The following is an 18,779-nucleotide window of genomic DNA, read 5'->3' on the forward strand; positions in this document are numbered from 1 at the left end:
ATAACCATCCACCTGAAGAGGGTGGTGGAACAATTGGAGAATCACGTCAGGGCTATTAATAAACTCATCCGGGGCGACAGGAATATCTCCAGAGAGGCTCCCAGGAACGAGGTGTGTGTTCTGCATGGCTCCTGGTTGGTAGAGCAAGCCAGTGACAACATGAAACAAATTTCACAAAGGGGAAGTGCCCTCATGGGTTACTAATGACCGGTCGGAAACATTGACTAAACATGAAAACATCATCGTGTGTCTGCTCAGGGGTTTGGTACACGTATATCCTGTACAGATAGATTGTGAAAAGGAAAAATGGAAGTTGATGGAATTGCTGCTTTACCTTCCACTAACATCGTAAGGGGTGAAACTACTGATATGTGAGGTTGAGAATATCAGAGTTTTAGAAAGGAATGACCTATGCAGTGAATCTGGGTGATTATATAATGGGAACCCATCTTGGGGGCTTGTCACACTCGAAGGGATGAATTGGTGTATCCCGACAGGAGGGAAAGGCATGGTCAGCTGACCTGTGGGTTTAACATCCTGAAAGTTAAACTGTACCATGGAGATAGTGAAGGCAATCTTTAAGCCTACTCAGGTAGTCTATGTAGTGGAGGGAGATGTTATCAGTAAGGGTCGAATTTGAAATACCCAATAATCCTACCTACTTTTTGTTTCACTCCTGAGTGACCCGTGAGGCTGAGGAAAGAGAATATTTACAGTCATAACTGCATTGAAATTAAAGCTGGAGACACAAATAAAGGGGAGCTGTGGGAGTATGTGGAAAATTTAGCTTATGGTATCTCCTCACTACCAGGACATCTAGTTGAACTATGGGAAGGTATTTATAAATCTCAGAAAATATACTATCACTTAAGCAAGTAAATCATGAGATTCTACAAGAAATTTACACCACTAAGCAATGGTCTTGGTGGGATAGGTTATGTGGCTGGGGGAGTAATATTGAAGTCCATTCTTGGATACGAATTATTTTTCATGTTTTAGTTATATAGTTGTTTTATTAGTCATACACATCTATTGTATGATTTATGTCACCCGCGTAGACATAGAAAGCTGAAACAATTGGCTAAAAAACAATAAGCAAGCAATGCTCATGTAAGTGTAGTAATGTTCTTAGAAGTCGCAATTATACACTTAAAGGGTGAATGCTGTAAGCCAACACATTATTTACATTTTTAAATGTACACTTTTTAACCATGTAACTGTTGCTTTATTTCTTTTATATTAATAAATGTAGACCAGTTGTGGTGTAGCAACATCTGTCTCATAGTGTAACAAGGAACATCAAGGGGAAAGGCTAACCCAGACCAAAGATATCTAAAGAGCTGCACTGTGGGCTTGAAGACGCAAAGCAGGGTGGTTAATTTAGTCAAGACAAAGCCATGCTAGAACTAGCAAGTTCTGCAAAATGAATTAAACTACAAGGTTGCTCCTACCAGGGAAGGCAGACTGTGCTTCATTAAGGGGTAATAAACATGCCTCCCTCTCCCAGCTTTGGAAGTTGATAACAGTGTTAGAGATAACAAAGCAGAGTCAAGCTGGCAATTGTACCTCAAGCGTGGCCTTCAAAGGGGGCCTCAACAGAAAACATCTGGAGAAAGCATGGATAAGGCAGTGCAAACCAACTAAATGTGTTAAAGCAGGCTTTACCTTATATGGCACAGGGCCATAGTAAAAAGAGGCATAAAGAAAGAACCCATGGGGACATCTTTGCTGCAGCGTTTAGAACGGTTTGGTCAGTTGCTCTGAAGACAAAGCACAGAGGGCTCATCAGCAGACTGACCACTGAGACGGACTCCGGCTTGCAGGGAAACTAAGCATCTGGCTTTATTGTGAGGATGTACTATTGTTAAGTGGTTAAATAAAGGTGTATCACGTTCAGTGGATCAATATCCAAGTTGTTATGTCTCATTGATACTCAGAGGTTAGCACTTTCAAACCAGGAAGAGGGTCTTACTGTGAAAGAGGGTCTTACAACGGAAAAGATTCTGCAACCCACGTTCTGGTCTAAGGGCAGAATTTTCTGTGCCCACTGGTGTTGGGTGTGCTCGGCGGCGTGAGCGGACAATATGGCGAGGCGGCCGGAAATTGGTTTCACAACATAGTGAAACCAGCTTGCGATCATCCGCTCAGCCCGTTGATGGTGGGCCGCGTTTCCCGCCATCCGGAAGCTCATTGTAATACATCTGCGTACCACTATAAGGCCAGCCTGCCTGAATCATTGCCCCCACATGGGATCAACAGCAGAGAACACGCGTGGACTTGGCAGGCTGCACTTTGAGGGGAACATAGAGGTGAGTGCACAGTATCAGTAAAAGGCGCACAGGAACAGAGGGGGAGACTTTGGCCTATGTGAGCCAGACACCGAGTGAGTATATTTGGAAATTTGGTTCAAAGTGGGAATTCGGTGCATGGGGTAAAAAGGAGCTTTAGGTAAGGTTTACTGCAAGTGTGATTTAGAAAGAGCGCCGGGAGTTGGGTAATTAACGGAGTTAGGGAAGGAAGGGAAAGAGGTGCCCTTTTGCTTTCTGCTTTCTAACTTTCTCAGCCTTCAGGAAGTAGTCGTACTCTGCTGCAGAAGAAGCAGCTAGTTATTTGGTGAGTATCTGGCAAGTGACTAAGGTTTATTCTATTCCTAAGGTTCAAAATAATCTTGTAACTGGTGGTAAGGTTAATAAAATATATAAACACAGAAGTAAAATATATAATTGAATAAAATAATTAAATAGTTAATTAGAACACATTAAAGATGTCAGGACAGGTGATGTGTCACAGCTGCAGCATGTGGGCGCTCCTGGATGCTAGTTTGATCCAGGGCAAACACATCTGCAGTAATTGTTTGAAATTTGAGCAGCTTCAGCTCTAATTTATGAGCTGGAGGCTGAACTACAAACACTGTGATGCATCAGGGTGGGGGAAAGTTACCTGGATTCTTCGTACCAGGAGGCAGTCATACCTCTTAGGGCAGGGTCTTCTGATTTGGCCAGTGGTCAGGGAGTGTGACTGCAAGTGAGGCAGGTAAGGGGACTCAAGGGCAGGAGCCTCAGCCTCTACAATTGTCCAGCAGGTTTGAGGTTTTGTGAGTTTGATTGGATGAGAGCGGGGGCTGCAGGGTGGATAAGCTAAGTGGCCATGGCACCATGATACAGGAAGCCATTCAAGTTGGGTGGGGGAACAAAAAGGAATGTAGCGGTAGTAGGGGATAGTATAGTCAGAGTGATTGACACCGTTCTCTGCAGCAAAGAGCGTGAGTCCAGTTGGCTGTGTTGCCTGTCTGGTGCCAGGGTGCGATACACCTGCTCGGGGCTGGAACCTGCAGTGGGAGAAGGAGGACCCAGTCATCATGGTTCATGTAGGTACCAACGTCATAGGCAGGGCAAAAAAGGAGGTTCTGCGCAGTCAGCATGAAGACCTAGGCACCTAACTAAGAAGCAGAACCTCAAAGGTCATAACCTCTGGATTATTAGCTGAGCCATGTGCAAATTGGCATAAGACAAATCAGATTAGGGAGAGGAATGTGTGGCTCAAAGACTGGTGTGGGAGAAGTGGGTCCTGGGGAAAGTGGGATCTGTATCGTGGAGACGGTCTACACCTGAACCATGCAGGGACCGGTGTTTTTGCAAGTCCATAATTAGGAAAGTACAGGGGGTTTTAAACTAAATAGTAGGGGCAAGGGATCAAATGTGGGAAGATGTGGTAAATCAAAGAGCAGAGACAAGACAAAAGAAAAAGGTTTTATTACAGGAAATGAAAAACAGACTGTGACAGGAAGAGACAGTACAAATTGAACAGTAAATCAACAGATGAAACTAGATGTTTTAAAAATAAAAGGATAAAACTAAAAGCTCTTTATCTGAATGTACGTAGCATTCAAAACAAAACAGATGAACTGAGAGCACACATAGAAATAAATAATTATGATTTGATAGCCATTACGGAGACATGGCTGCAGGAGAACATGGATTGGGGCCTGAATATTGAAGAGTACAGGATACTTAGGAAGGACAGTAAGTAAGGTAAAGGTGGAGGGGTGGCTGGGTTAGTTAATGATGTTATTAGCACAATAAAGAGGGATGATCTAAGATCAGGAAACCTGGACGTGGAAACGGTTTGGGTACAGCTGGGAAAAGATAAAGGCAAGAAGTCACTTGTGGGAGTTATGTACAGGCCCCCTAAGAGTAACCACATGGTAGGGTTCAGTATAAAGGAAAAAATAACTGGAGTTTGTCATGAAGGCATGCCAATAATCATGGGAGATTTTAATTTATATATTGACTGGAAAAGTCAGATGGGCAAAGATAGCCCAGATGAGGAGTACTCTGAATGTTTACCGGTTATTTTCTTAGAACAGAATGTTCTGGAGCCAACCAGAGAGCAGGCTATACTAGATTTGGATTGTGCAATGAGACGGGATTAATTAATGACCTCATATTGAAGGCACCCCTAGGTAGCAGCGACCATAATATGCTTGAATTTGACAGTTTGAGGGGGAGGAGTGGGTCGGAGACGAAGTTTTAAAATTAAATATGGGCAATTGTGAGGGCATGAAAGCTGAGCTGGCCAAAGTGATTTGGCAAATTAGATTAAGGGTTAGGTCAATAGAGATGCAATGGCTAATATTTAAAGGGATATTTCAGAATGCACAGAATAGATACATTCCAACAAGTGAGAAAAAGTCCAAGGGACTGCACAGCATCAGTGGTTAACTAGAAAGATTAAAGATAGTAGCAAACGTAAAGAACAAGGATATAATTGTGCATGTCAGAAAATTGGACAGAATATAAGAACAGCAAAGAAGGATTAAAAGACTAATAAGGAGGGGAAAATTAGAGCATGAGAGAAAGCTAGCCAGAAATATAAAAACAGTAAGGGTTTTCTTGAACATTTAAAAAAGAAAAGAGTTAATAAAGTCTAATAGAAAGTGAGTCTGGAGAATTGATACTGGAAAACAAAGATGGCAGATGAATTGAACAGGTATTTTGCATTAGTTTTCATTATAGAGGATACAAGTAACATTGCAGAAAGAGCTTTAACCAGGAAATGGAAGTAGGGAATGAAGTCAGGAAAATTACAGTCACCAGAGAAATGCTACCGAGTAAATTGTTGGAGCTGTGGACTTACAAGAGCTTGGGTCCTGATGGACTTCATCCTAAGGTCTTAAAAGAGGTGTGTAGTAAGATAGTTGATGCATTGGTTTTAATTTTCCAAAGCTCCCTAGATTTGGGGAAGGTCCCATTAGATTGGAAGATAGCAAATTTAGCTGCATTATTCAAAAAGGGAGGAAGACAGAAAGTGGGAAGCTACAGGCCAGTTAGCTTAACATCTGCCATGGGAAAATGTTAGGAGCTACTGTTAAAGATATTGTAACAGGGCACTTGGATAAGCTCGAGGTCATCAAACAAGAGTCAACATGGTATGTGAAAGGGAAATTATGTTGAACCAACTATTTAGAGTTCTTTGAGGAAGTAACATGTGCTGTGGATAAAGGGGAACCGGTGGATGTGCTGTACTTAGATTTCCAGAAGAAATTTGATAAAGTGCCACATCAAAGGTTATTGCAGAAAATAAAAGCTCATGGTATAGGGGGTAACATAGGGGGCATGGATAGAAGATTGGTTAGCTAACAGGAAGCTGAGAGTTGGCATAACTGGGTCTTTTTCAGATTGGCAAGATGTAATGAGTGGTGTGCCACAAGGATCAGTGCTGGGACCTCAACTGTTTACAATTTATATAAATGACTTGGATGAAGGGATCAATGGGATAGTTGCCAAATTTGCTGCTGACACAAAGATAGGTAGGAAAGTAAGTTGTGAAGAGGACATAAGGAGGCTACAAAAAGATATAGATAGGTTTAGTGAGTGGGCAAAGATCAGGCAAATGTGGGAAAATGTGAAATTGTCAGTTTTTGCAGGAACAATAAAAGAGAAACATATTATCTAAATGGTGAGAGATTGCAGAGCTCTGAGGTGCAGAGGGATCTGAGTGTCCTAGTGCATGAACCACAAAAGGCTAGTATGCAGGTACAGCAAGTAATTAGGAAAGCTAATAGAATGTTATCATTTATTGTGAGGGGAATTGAACACAAAAGTAGGGAGGTTATGCTTCAATTGTACAGGGCATTAGTGGAGTATTGTGTACAGTATTGGTCACCTTATTTAAGGAAAGATGTAAATGCATTAGAAGCAGTTCAGAAAAGGTTTACCAGACTAATATCTGGAATGGGCTGTCTTATGAGGAAAGGTTGGACAGACTAGGCTTGTATCCACTGGAGTTTAGAAGAGTAAGAGGCGAGTTGATTGAAACACATAAGATCCTGAGGGGTCTTGACAGGATGGATGTGGAGAGAATATTTCCTCTTGTGGAAAAACATAGAACATGGGGTCATTGTTTAAAAATAAGGGGTCACCCGTTTAAAACCGAGATGAGGTGAAATTTTTTTTCACTCAGAGGGTTGTGAGTATTTGGAACTCACTTCCTGAAAAGGTGGTGGAAGCCGAGTCTTTGAATAGTTTTAAGGCCGAGGTGAATAGATTCTTGGTAAGCAAGGGAGTGATAGGTTATCAGGGGTAGGTGGGATGCAGATTTGTGGCTACTATCAGATCAGCCATGATCTTATTAAATGGCGGAGCAGGCTCGAGGGGCTGAATGGCCTACTCCTGCTCCTTGTTTGCATGTTGATGTTTCATATGTTTCCTTTCATTGCGCAGCGCTTGCCTGGGTTGCCTGTTTTGCCTGTTGGACTTCAAGATTGAGGCGCCGGGCGCCAGGGGTGGGGGGGGGCTGTGGTTGAGGCAACTTGGGGGTGGGGCAAGGGCTGCCCTGTGGTTGAAGGTAGTGCAAACGCACATGTGGAGTGATGGGGGGGCAGCTGCCACGCATTAGGGAAACCTTGTATAATGTGACCATTCCTCTGCAGCTGAGACAGTTCAGATGCAGCCACATTGACATGCGTGGAGTCGGGTTTCCAGCTTATCTGCCACTCAAGCAACACAGAGGCATCAAAGTGCCACCAAGTAGCTCCAGAGCTTTTCACCCCTTGGGCACAGACTGCAAACTAATGAGCGTTTTTGTGGACTGCAGAACATCTGGACGACTGCACACGTTGTACAACGTCCTCGCTAAAGTTGGCCATGGAGCAGTCACAGCTGGAGGCGCTCACAGCCCCTTGTAATGTCATCATCCCAGTTTGGGCCAGTCTCCCCCATGGTTCAAGCTAACAGTGCAGCCTTGCAGTGAGGGTTAGGATAATACCTGCGCCTGAGCTGAGAGCACAGCATGCAGTCCAATGGGCAAAGTTGCCGCCAATCGGTCAGGTGGAGTGGGGATTCAGGCAGCCATGCAGCACACTAAACTCTGGCAATCCAAGTGGTGACCAGCACTCTCCTGGATGCATTAAAGGGCCTTCAGACTTAATCAAGAGAGGTTCTTAGTACATCCAAGCAAACCCATGCGTCTCTCTTTCATCCTGCAGGAGGAGTACATCAGGAGCATGGAGCCTGGTGAACTAGTTGTACACCTCATGGCATACAGTGAGTGCAGACAACAGGGAAGAGAGCAACGGAAGTGCCTGGCTGCGCCCTCAGGAAGAAGGGGTGGTTGGGGCTCCCGAATATGCCGCTGAAGAGCCACAGCAAGTTGCTGTTGGTCGGTGCCAAACTGGACCCAGGATCTATAGACGTCACCCTGCAGATGACTAAGAACCAGAGTCGCTGAAGGCTGCACTTGTCTAGGGAACTGATCGGCCACCTGCTGCAGGAGGCAGGATTTGGTGCCACAGGGACATGGAGGGCATCCACTGCCAACGGCCATGAAAATGACCACAGTGCTCAATTTTTACACCAGTGGTTCCTTTCAGGGCTCCACAGGTGACAACTGTCGTCTATCACAAGCCTCCGCCCACAAATGCATCCATGAGGTCACAGATGCCATCTTTGCGCGGGCACACAGCTTTGTGCATTTTGTCCAGGACCAGGACAGCCAGGATGCAAGAGCGATTGGATTAGCCCAGATCATGCATTTCCCACAAGTGCAGTGTGCGATCCACCGGGCTCAAGTGGTGCTCAGATCTCCGTCGCAACACACGGTGAACTACATTAACCGTAAAGGGGTTCCATTTGCTGAATGTGCAGCTGGTGTGTGACCACCAGGAAGGCATTCTGCAGGTCTGCACACGGTTTCCAGGAAGTGTGCACAACTACATCCTTGCAGTTTTCCAGGGTCCACAGAAGCTTAAGGGATGGCTCCTCGGGGGACAAGGGCTACCCACAGAGGCCATGGCTAGTCTCCCGGCAGGGAGACATTCTTGAGAGTGTATTCACAATAGTGAACATTATGTACAAGCGATTAATACCCATGCCTAGGCTGTGCAACTAAGTTCACGGACTCCCAGGACACCTGCCCTTTTTGTGGTCTTGTGGAGTCCGTGGACCAGGTTTATATAGGGTGTGATAGGCTGCACTCCCTTTTCAGTTACTTGAAAAACCTTTTATTAATGTTTTGTCTGCACTTCAGCCCCACACTCCTGATCTACGGACACCTGGTGCAGAGGGGGGCCAGGAAGGAGGACCACCTCCTTGTGAATCTGCTCCTGGGCCTGGCCAAGTTGGCCATTAACAAGCCCAGGCAGCGGGCGATCGATGGGGTCGTCCCACCTGATTGTCTGTCCCTCTTCCCCGGCTACGTTCGTGGCCAGGTGTCCCTGGAGAGGGAGCATGCGGTGTCTGCCGGCACTCTCGAGGCCTTCTGTGCTCGGTGGGCACCGCGGGGACTGGGTTGTTTTATCGATCCCTTTAACCACATTTTGGTTTAATGTTTGTAAGTTTCCTTTAAACTTAGTCCTTGGTTTTACAGCTGACTTGACTTAGGGCTGTAATTGCTTTATCCCTTATTTTGTTGATTTAATTTAATTGGTTGACTCAAAAGAGTTACATCTTCTTAACTTTTCTAACTGTTTTTTTAAGACCAGTACATTGAGGGACTGACTAGGGAACAGCTATCCTAGATGAGAAGGGGTTAATTAATAATCTTGTTGTGCAGAGTCCTTTAGGGAACAGTGATCATGACATGACAGAACTTATTAGATTGGAAAGTGAAGTAGTCCAATCCTAAACTAGTGTCCTAAATCTAAACAAAGGAACCTACAAGGGTATAAGATTAAGTGGCTTAGATATGGTTAAAATAGATTGGGGATTAGAGATCAGATGAGTGGCTTAGGTATGGCTAAGATAGATTGGGGAACTTCATTAAAAGGCATGACAGTGGATAGGCAATGGCTAATATTTAAGGAACAAATATATGCATTGCAACAGTTATACATTCCATTCTAGTACAAAAACACAACAGGAAAAGTGGCCCAACCATGGTTACAAAAGAAATTAAGGATAGTGTTAGATCCAAAGGGGAGTAATATAAATTTGCTAGAAAAATTAGCAAGCCTGAGGATTGGGAGCAGTTTAGAATTCAGCAGAGGAGGACCAAGAGATTGATTAAGAGGGGAAAAATAGAGTATGACAGTAAGCTTGCAGGGAACATAAAAGAGGACGGTAAAACCTTCTATTAGTATGTAAGAAGGAAAGGATTAGTGAAGACAAATGTAGCTCCCTTACCAGCTGAAACAGGAGAATTTATAACAGAGAACAAGGTTATAGCAGGTCAATTAAACAACTATTTTAGTTCTGTCTTCATGGAGGAAGACACAAATAACTTCACAGAAATGTTAGGGAACCAAAGGTCTAGTGAGAAGGAGGAATTGAAGGTGTTAGGATTATTAAAAAAAAGTGATGGAGAAATTAATGGGACTGAAAGCCGATAAATACCCAAGGCCTCATAGTCTACATCCCAAGGTACTAAAGGAGGTGGCCATGGAAATAGTGAATGCGTTGGTTGTCAACTTCCAAAATTCTATAGATTCTGGAACAGTCTCGGCAAATTGGAGGGTGGCAAATGTGATCCCACTATTTAAAAAAGGAGGCAGGGAAAATACAGGTAGTTACAGACTGGTTAGCCTAACATCAGTGGTAGGGAAAATGCTAGAGTCCAATATTAAGAATGTGATAACAGGATAATGAGATTAGACAAAGTCAACATGGATTTCTGAAAGGGAAATCATGTTTGACAAACCTACTGGAGTTTTTTGAGGACGTAACTAACAGAATAGATAAGGGAGAACCAGTGGATGTGGTGTATTTGGATTTTCAGAAAGCTTTTGATAAAGTCCCACATAAGAGGTTAGTATGAAAATTAAAGCACATGGGATTGGTAATATATTGGCATGGATTGAGAATTGGTTAGCAGACAGGAAAGAAAGAGTAGAAATAAATGGATCTTTTTCCGAATGGCAGGCAGTGACAAGTGAGGCACCACAGGGATCAAAGCTTGGGCCCCAGCTATTCACAATATATATCAATGATTTGGATGAGGGAACCAAATGTAATATTTCCAAGTTTGCTGACAACACAAAACTTGGTGGGAATATGAGCAATGAGGAGGGTGTTAAGAGGCTTCAAGGCGATTTAGACAGGTTGAGTGAGTGGGCAAATACATGGCAGATGCAATATAACATGCGAAGCTATCCACTTCAGTAGGAAAAACAGAATGGCAGAGTGTTATTTAAATGGTGATAGATTGGGAAATATTGATGTACAAAGGGACATTGGTGTCCTTGTACACCAGTCACTTAAAGCAAGTTTGCAGGTGCAGCAAGCAGTTAGGAAGCCAAATGATATGCTGGTCTTCATTGTGAGAGGACTTGAGTACAGGAGCAAGGATATCATACTGCAGGGCCTTGGTGAGACCACACCTGGAGTATTGTGTGCAGTTTTGTTCTCCTTACCTAAGAAAGGATATACTTGCCATAGAGGGAGTGCAGCGAAAGTTCACCAGACTGATTCCTGGGATGGCAGGATTGTCGTATGAGGAGAGATTGGGTCGACTGGGCTTGTATTCACTGGAGTTTAGAAGAATGTCAGGGGATCTCATTGAAACTTATAAAATTCTGACAGGGATGGGCAGACTGGATGCAGCAATGATATTTCCTCTGGCTGCGGGGTCTAGAACAAGGGGTCACGGTCTCAGAATACGAGGTAGACCATTTAGGACAGAGATGAGAATAAACTTCTTCACTCAGAGGGTGGTGAACCTGTGGAATTCTCTACCACAGAGGGCTGTGGAAGCCAAGTCATCGAATATATTTAAGAAGGAGATAGATTTCTCGACTTAAAGGCATGGGGGAGCACAGGAGTACTGTGTTGAGATAGAGGACCAACTATGAGCATGTTGAATAGTGGAGCAGGCTCAAAGGGCCAAATGACCTACTCCTGCTTCTATTTTTCTATGTCTCTAACCCTGCTGTGATGTCTTGGTGCTCCCTAGGCATTCAGTAGAGGTGGAGGTAGCCTGCTGACTGCTACACTCCATCTGCAATGACCTTGTAAGGTGTCCTCTGGAGGGCCGAGACTTGGAGGGCCATAGCCCGCTTTCAAGGTCTTGCTGTGTGGTAGCGGCACCCTCCTTGGCTTGTGGGGCTGGAGCTGCTGAGATCACAGGAAGAGGGAATTCTGATGGGTCGGACACCCCAGTAGTCACCTGGGTGGATGGCCCCAGGGGTTACATCTGCTGATCCTCCTCCCTCCTCCTGATGGCTCCTGGCTGACTCCTTGAGCAGAAGTAGGAGCTGGAATGATCGGGCTGCCCCGCACCTCTCTCGCGTACACACTGTTGGAAGCCAACTATGGCATCGGCGATGGAGTTCAGCCTGTGGAGCAGCACAGGAGCGATGTCCTGGAACAAGATCTCCATGGCAGCTGTCATCCTACCAGTGCTGACCTCGGTGCATTGGCATATGGCGCTATCACCTCAGCCTGAAGGTGGACCGACTCCTCCAGCGTGTCTTGCAATCTGAGGAGTGCAACGGACATCCCTTCTTGATGTTCCCGAGCTTGCCTTTGCAGCTCCAGCAACTGTGACATGACTAAGTCCAGAGGCTCGTCATTTGACTTGGACTCAGCAGATTTCTGGCCTCCAGCAGTCCTCCGAGTACCAGAAACCTGGGAAATCCCTGCCTCCACCTGCTGTGGATCACCAGATTGCAATTCTGAGGCTACTCTAAAGCTAGGTTCCAGCAAGGTGTGTGTCTCTGCGCTGGTGGAGGGTGTGGGTGAGTGCTGTGATGGGTCTTCAGGGAAGATGCCTTCAGGTTCCTCTTCAGGAATTTCCTTTGGACTTGATTGGAGGCCCTGGGTCATGGACTCCGTCAGGTATTTGGCAGATGTGCCTGCGAAAGCAAGGAGAGATAATTAGTGCATGGCAGTGGCCTGTGAAACAGGACACATCACTCACGGCATGGTTGTTTGATGGATGTTGCACTGTTGGATCCTCACTTGGTAGAGCATTGCCGACCTCACTGTCAGCACAGAAACAGTCCAGATCCTCACTGGCCAACTGGATGGTTCTGTTTTCAAAGTCTGTGAAGACCTTGATTTTGGGCATTCCTCCACCAGACTGTGACCTCTCCCTCTTGTTGTGCGTCAGCTTGTCCTGCATGAATAGAGATGGAGAGAGTATAAGTATCATGTCACCCACACATTCCAGGCCAGATGATAAGTATGCCTGGCATGTTGGGTGGTGAGTGGTGCCATGGACGGGATGAGGACAATGAAGGTGTGTGTGAGAGACTAAATAGTGATGTCCCTTGAACTGGCAGTGAGTGAGATCCCTGTGAATGTGTGATGGGTTTTTGAGTGTGTGAGCTGAGAGTGATGGGAAGAGTGACTTATCCTGGCGGAATAGAGGAGATCATTCATCCCCTTGTGGCATTAGGTGGTTGTCCTCTTTTGCAGGGCATTGGCATTGACCACCGCTGCCACTTCCTCCCAAGCCGGATTGGTGAGGTTGCTGCACATCCTGTGGCTGGGGCGGAGGTAGAGGACATCACGGCGGGCCTCCATGGCATCCAAAAGACGCTCGAGGGACGCATCATTGAACCTGGAGCTGCAGTCTTTTTGCCTTTCGGGGCCATGTCTGTTATGCAGCAGTCCAGGGCTGGAAGCACTGAGAGGTGTACATGTGGCTGCACTTTAAATAAGGCACCCAGCGTAATGAAGCAGTGAGGTGATAGCATGGCGGGCGAATGAAAGTGAACCTGCCATAGAAATAGCACATTTCCCAGGCTTACATAATTAATGCAGCAGGTTTGGGACAATATGGCGTGAGAAGCCACCATTGCGGTCGATGGGTAAAACAACAGTTTACCCACCCATTACCACAATTAGCGCAAACGTGGGACAATTCCACCCTAAGGCTCACAGGAGCGGAGCCTTAAAAATCACTTTAGGTTCAGCGAGGTAAAGGTGTATATGGTGAGAAATTGAATATTGCCAAAGTCCCAGAGGACCATAGGCTGCTCTCTCATCAGAGAGAGACAACGGGGGGTGAATTTAACTTGAGGGTCACCATGCCTCAGGCGAGGGGTGAGGTTGAGAAGTCAGAGCCTTCATGGTGACCTCAGCCTGCACGGGAATTGAACCCGTGCTGTTCGTGTACTTCAGAAGTTGCATCCTTTATCATGACACTTCAGCAAAACCTGCAACATTGAGAAATGAAGGAATGCTTGACCATCATGTTATGAGGCAATTTGCTATTCAGAATGTCTCAGAATTTTGATATTTGTACAGCAGCTAATCCATGCATGAAAATTCTCCAAACAGTAACTTTAATGAAAAAGTCAGTATAGAAACAAAAACAGGATCTCCATTTCATACTTAGTGCTGTCTTTTTCCAATCAAATTGACAGCTTTTTCTTGGTGAGAATAATCTCAAGAACTAACAGTTATTCATTAATTCGACTTAAACAAATTAACATACTGACGTGAACTTAATGTACAAATCATTACAGCTGCATGACTGCATGTACCTTTGGCATGTCAGAATGACCTATTTTTGGATGGTAAATTGCCTGAATGGTAACCTTCTCATGGAGGCAATGGAGCAGAGTTATAGGTACATCAGTACACAAATATTTGAAAGCTATTAGGGCAGAGTTTGCTGGAGCAGGGCATCTCATGACATTCCCACTTAGTTAGACTCTTTCCTGCGGCCTTCAGCTCCAACAGTTTCTCCCCTGTGAGCTACTGTATTAGCGCAGTGAGGACAACAGGGCATCTGGGGACTTGATGAACAACGGGGCCAGCAGGTATCTTCTTATGGGATTTAAGGATTGAGAAATAAACTGAAGAAGGACTGAGAAGGAGGGTGAACTCAATGTTAAATCAGGCACAGAAAGAGAAATAAAGAGAGGGAAAGACAGAGACAAAAACACAGTAAGAAAAAGAATTTAAAATGTCAAATCTGAAATCTTTAAAATCTCCAACAACAATTCACCAGTTGAAAGGATTAGGCGTGATAGTTTCAGTCGTTCACTTTCTGGGCCAGAAAGGTTAATTGACACTCATTAACAATGATCATTTCATTATTAATTGCTAGACTTAACTTTTGGTGGCAAATTTAACAGACAATTACAGTTCAAACTTCATGAAACTCTTGAGCAGTTAAAGGTGAGATTCCATTTTGTGAAGGTAATGGTTGAGCAGTGCCAATCATTCAGCAGCTTTGTGGCCATTTAAAATTCATTGCTATCTCTTCCTTGCCACATGTTGCTGACTGCCTTGCATATTAATAACTTTGGGGGTCATTCAGATGCTATTTTTTTCCCAGCAAATTCGGGCTCATTTGAATCATAGATGGGGAGGTATAAATTGGCACGATACATGGGATGAAATGCCAGATTTAAAGCATAAGGGTAGCAATCATTAGGTCAGGACAGGCTGGGGGAATTTAACATAGGTGTTTGAAATTAAAAAAGCGATATGAAGAAACGAATAGCAAAGGATTACTGTTGTCGGATGACAAATTAGTATCAAATGTTGGGTAAGTTCAGGATTGGAATTGGAAGCATAAAAAGCTGTGGGGTGAGAAGAATTTTCATGCAAAGGGTTATTAGGATAAGAAATGTGTTGCCATACTTGGCATTTGAAGGAAAGTCAATCAGAGAATCATAGAAAGCTGCAGAACTGAGGAGGCCATTTGTCCCAAACAAAAACAGAAAATTCTGGAAAAACTCAGCAGGCCTGACAGCATCTGTGGAGAGAGAAACAGAGTGGACATTTCGAGCCCGTATGACCCATCTTCAGAGCCATTTGTCCCATTGTGCCTGTGCCGGCTCTTTGAAAGAGCTATCCCATTAGTCCCACTTCCCTACCCTTTGCTGCAATTTTTTTCTCTTTTTATGTATTTATCTGATTCCCTTTTGAAAGTTACAATTGATTCTGATGTCACCACCCTTTCAGGCAGCGCATTCCAGAACACAATAACAATACGGTTGACTCTTAACTGCCCTCCAAATGGCCAAGCAAGCCACTGAGTTCAAGGAGAAATTAGGGATAGGCAACAAATGCAGGTCTTGCCAGTGATGCCTGCATCCCATGAAAGAATATAAAAACAACAAATCACTTCAGATTTCCTCGAGATTATTGTGCACTATATAGCAGAAAGGGAGGTAAACTTTCAGACAAGAACTTGAAGAGGAAAAATGACCAAAGTACATAGATTAGGAACAGCATGTGTTAGGGAGTCTCTTTTGACAAAACACAGATCAAATTAGAGTTGCCCAGAAATCACTATGGAAGATGCGTTTATTTTTAGTTAATATACAAGAGTGTGTCCTTCCTAGCTCTTCACAATAGAAACTCATATCACTTTAGTGTCATGAAACTATCATATTTTCCATAATATTATTGTAGGATTATGGGTGTGAGTATAGACAGTTCTGTCTGTGCAACTAATTTAATTAGACTAGAGACACTTTAACTACAAGATTGAAGCTATCAAGAGTTGCGTGTAAAGCAGACTTTTGAAATGGAGATGGATGAGCTTGGATGAGAGTTCCACAGATAGGGTGTGAATAAAATTTGCATTTTTAGATAAGTGAAGGGGTTGTTTGATTTTCAAATCAATGGTGTAATGTTCACAACTAGCCAAGATAAGTGAGGCAAAGCAATACTTTTATTTTAAAAATTGCTGAGTATAATGATGAGATGAAAGATTGTTATATTATGGAAAAAATAAATTTCCAAAGACATGTAGAACAATGGGATTTTGCACATTTAAGAGAGAGAAAAACATATATAAAGACTGGTGGAAGGCTATGTGGGGGTGGCTGTAAGGTTTTGAAGATACACCATGTAAAACAGTTGTGGGGAAACAGCCTTTAGCCACGTTGCAGAAATCTGGTGTTCCAGTAACTAAAGTTGTGTGAAAAAGCCTTTGGAATTCCACTGTTGAATGGGTGCTGTGATAACCTTGCTGGATTGCTTATTTAAATTTAGAATCTATGTTGGACTGTTGCCTTACATAAAGTATGTAATTGGGAGTCAGGTTTTTAAGAATTTTGGGATTTGTTATAATATCAAGTAACTGTAATCTTATATATGTGTTTGAATTCTTTTCTTTTGTTAACAAATGTTTTAATTTAATTTTTTAAAATCTCTAACATTGTTAGTGGACTCATTTCTTCAAAATTCAGTGCATATACCTTCTCGTAATAAATACGAATTGCAAAACTGTCATGATAGCACAGCCTAGTTTTTCTTGTGGAATAGGTTAGCCTGGCAAATACCACCTGCCACATCATAACATTAGTGTCTCTCATTTTCACAGTCTGATAGTCTGCTCTATACTTGGGAAGGGAGGGCATGAGTAGCTCTGTACAACTGAAAGGCAATGAATCCTAAATGCTACAACATAAGCATAAGTTGCCTGCAACAAAAGAGCCAATTTTCCTTTAATATCCTTTAATACTAACAATGTTGGCATAAAGGTATAACCAATGATAAGAGTCTTCTGTATTACCTCACAGGAAATTCCAGCGTAGCCGGGTGGGCATTCACAGTGTTCAACATCCACTGCAGGTAGAATGTCAATAGCATTGGGATTTGCAACATCCAAGGTGACAGAACTCAGCCTGAAAGTACAAAGATTTGCATAATTGCCACTGTTATAACACTTATCAAAGTGAAGTGGATCAATTGTGGAGTTTTTTTAAGGGTAAATATAACCAATGTCTACGTAAACAAGCTTATTGTAAGCGCTTATTGTAAGTGCCACACAGACTTGTATTCTGTCTCATTCAAGTTTGGCTTACATCCAATTGGTTAATCAAATCTGCATTGTGATTAATCAAATAAAAATATCCCATACTTGTAACCCTAACAGCTAAACTCTAAACAGTTCTGCCAATCTAACACTATAGCTTACATCATCAGGTGTTATTTAATCAGATGTTTCCAGGCTCTATTTATTTCCTGGCAAAACATTAATATACATGCCAACCATTGAATTTCATGGCGACAACATTTTGGCTGCCCTGCCACTGTGGCCAGATTCCAGGAGAAATCCAAGACCAGAGAAGCCTTTGTCGATCTGTACCAGTCAATGACACAGTCTGCGTTAAAGGACTGATTCTAAAGCAGGATCATCCTTGCTTCAAAATACTGTGCCTGCTATGGACAATGTTGGGTTATAGGCAGATGTTGAGCAATAACCTGCGCATCGGGATAGCTCACCTTTGTTCCTCATAATGGACTGTCAGGAGGCTGCTAATTCCCTTCATAGAGCCCATGTGCTGCTAATTTAGTCACGCAAATTTACATAACAGGGGCCTAAATAGCATGAAACAATGGGCAGAATTTTACATTCGGAGTGCGGGTGCGGGCCTGGCACACTGGAACGTAAAATAATGCCATGACAACGTCGGGCGTGCATCCCGGCGTCATTATGAACTCGCGCAATGTTTCCTTCGACAGACAGGTGCCGGAGTCGGCTGCGTACCCATCGATAACTGAAAGGCCTATTAAGGTAATTGAGTTGAATTTTACGCTGCCCGTCCAACCTTATATTTAAGTGGCAGGCAAGCGAAAAGGCCAAGCGGCCTTTACGTTTTTTAGGAAAACTCATCCACGAGCGGGGGTGAGATTTCCTAAAGCTACTGCTAATTAAATAAAAACTTTCTTTTGAAAATAAAAGCATGTCCCATCCCATGTGACACAGTCACACGAGGGGACATGTTTCATTAAATTCTTATTGTCTTTAGTTATTTTTTAAATAGCACTTCAATCTCCCGGAAGTAGCTCCATGCCTCAGAGATTGAAGCGCCCTTTTGCGCGCATGTGAGAACTGCACTCTGGACCCGGCTCTCCCTCCTCCCCCTGCCCGCACAGGTGGCACTCAGCGCTACTGCTCGCAATCCACGCAGAGCGGGCCTTAATTGGCCCGCACACATGAAATCGTGGTGCGGAGCTGATTGCGGGCGGCGATCAGCTCCGTGACCACCCCTGCTCGCTCCCACCGAGCTCGCCCGACAACTGGAAAATCCTGGCCAATGTTTCTGGAAATGGATACTAAACAACCCCTCCCCCAATAAGATAACCTCTACTGCATTCCATTTGGACAAAAGGAATGTCACATCTGAGAATGAACTTCTGAGGTTGCACTGTGACACATGGCCCCATTCTGGCCTATCCCAGAGTGAAGTTGGCCCACACGCTAACATTTTATGGTCATCTGAAAGGGTAGATACCAAGATGAAGAAAATGGTCAACCTGGCGAGCATTGGTATCAGTGTTTTGGACATCAGCGCTGGATCTTGTGGCACTCTGTTGCTGAATGCTGTGTACTGATATGGACAAAAAGTAGCCACACTCCAGAATGAGTGT

At 44.0% G+C, this 18,779-nt stretch overlaps 1 protein-coding gene across 1 annotated transcript in view; it reads right to left on the minus strand.

Annotated features, from left to right (window-relative positions):
• The window catches only part of lama1 (laminin, alpha 1), a 302,752-nt gene that overhangs the window by 187,714 nt on the left and 96,259 nt on the right, over positions 1-18,779 (minus strand). Inside the window, exon 15 of the mRNA XM_041189309.1 lies at positions 16,918-17,029. Within this exon, the coding sequence (XP_041045243.1) occupies positions 16,918-17,029 (112 nt within the window). The remainder of the gene's footprint in view (positions 1-16,917; positions 17,030-18,779) is intronic.

This window comes from Carcharodon carcharias, chromosome 6 (assembly GCF_017639515.1).
Source record: "Carcharodon carcharias isolate sCarCar2 chromosome 6, sCarCar2.pri, whole genome shotgun sequence".
Classification (NCBI taxonomy): Eukaryota; Metazoa; Chordata; class Chondrichthyes; order Lamniformes; family Lamnidae; genus Carcharodon; species Carcharodon carcharias.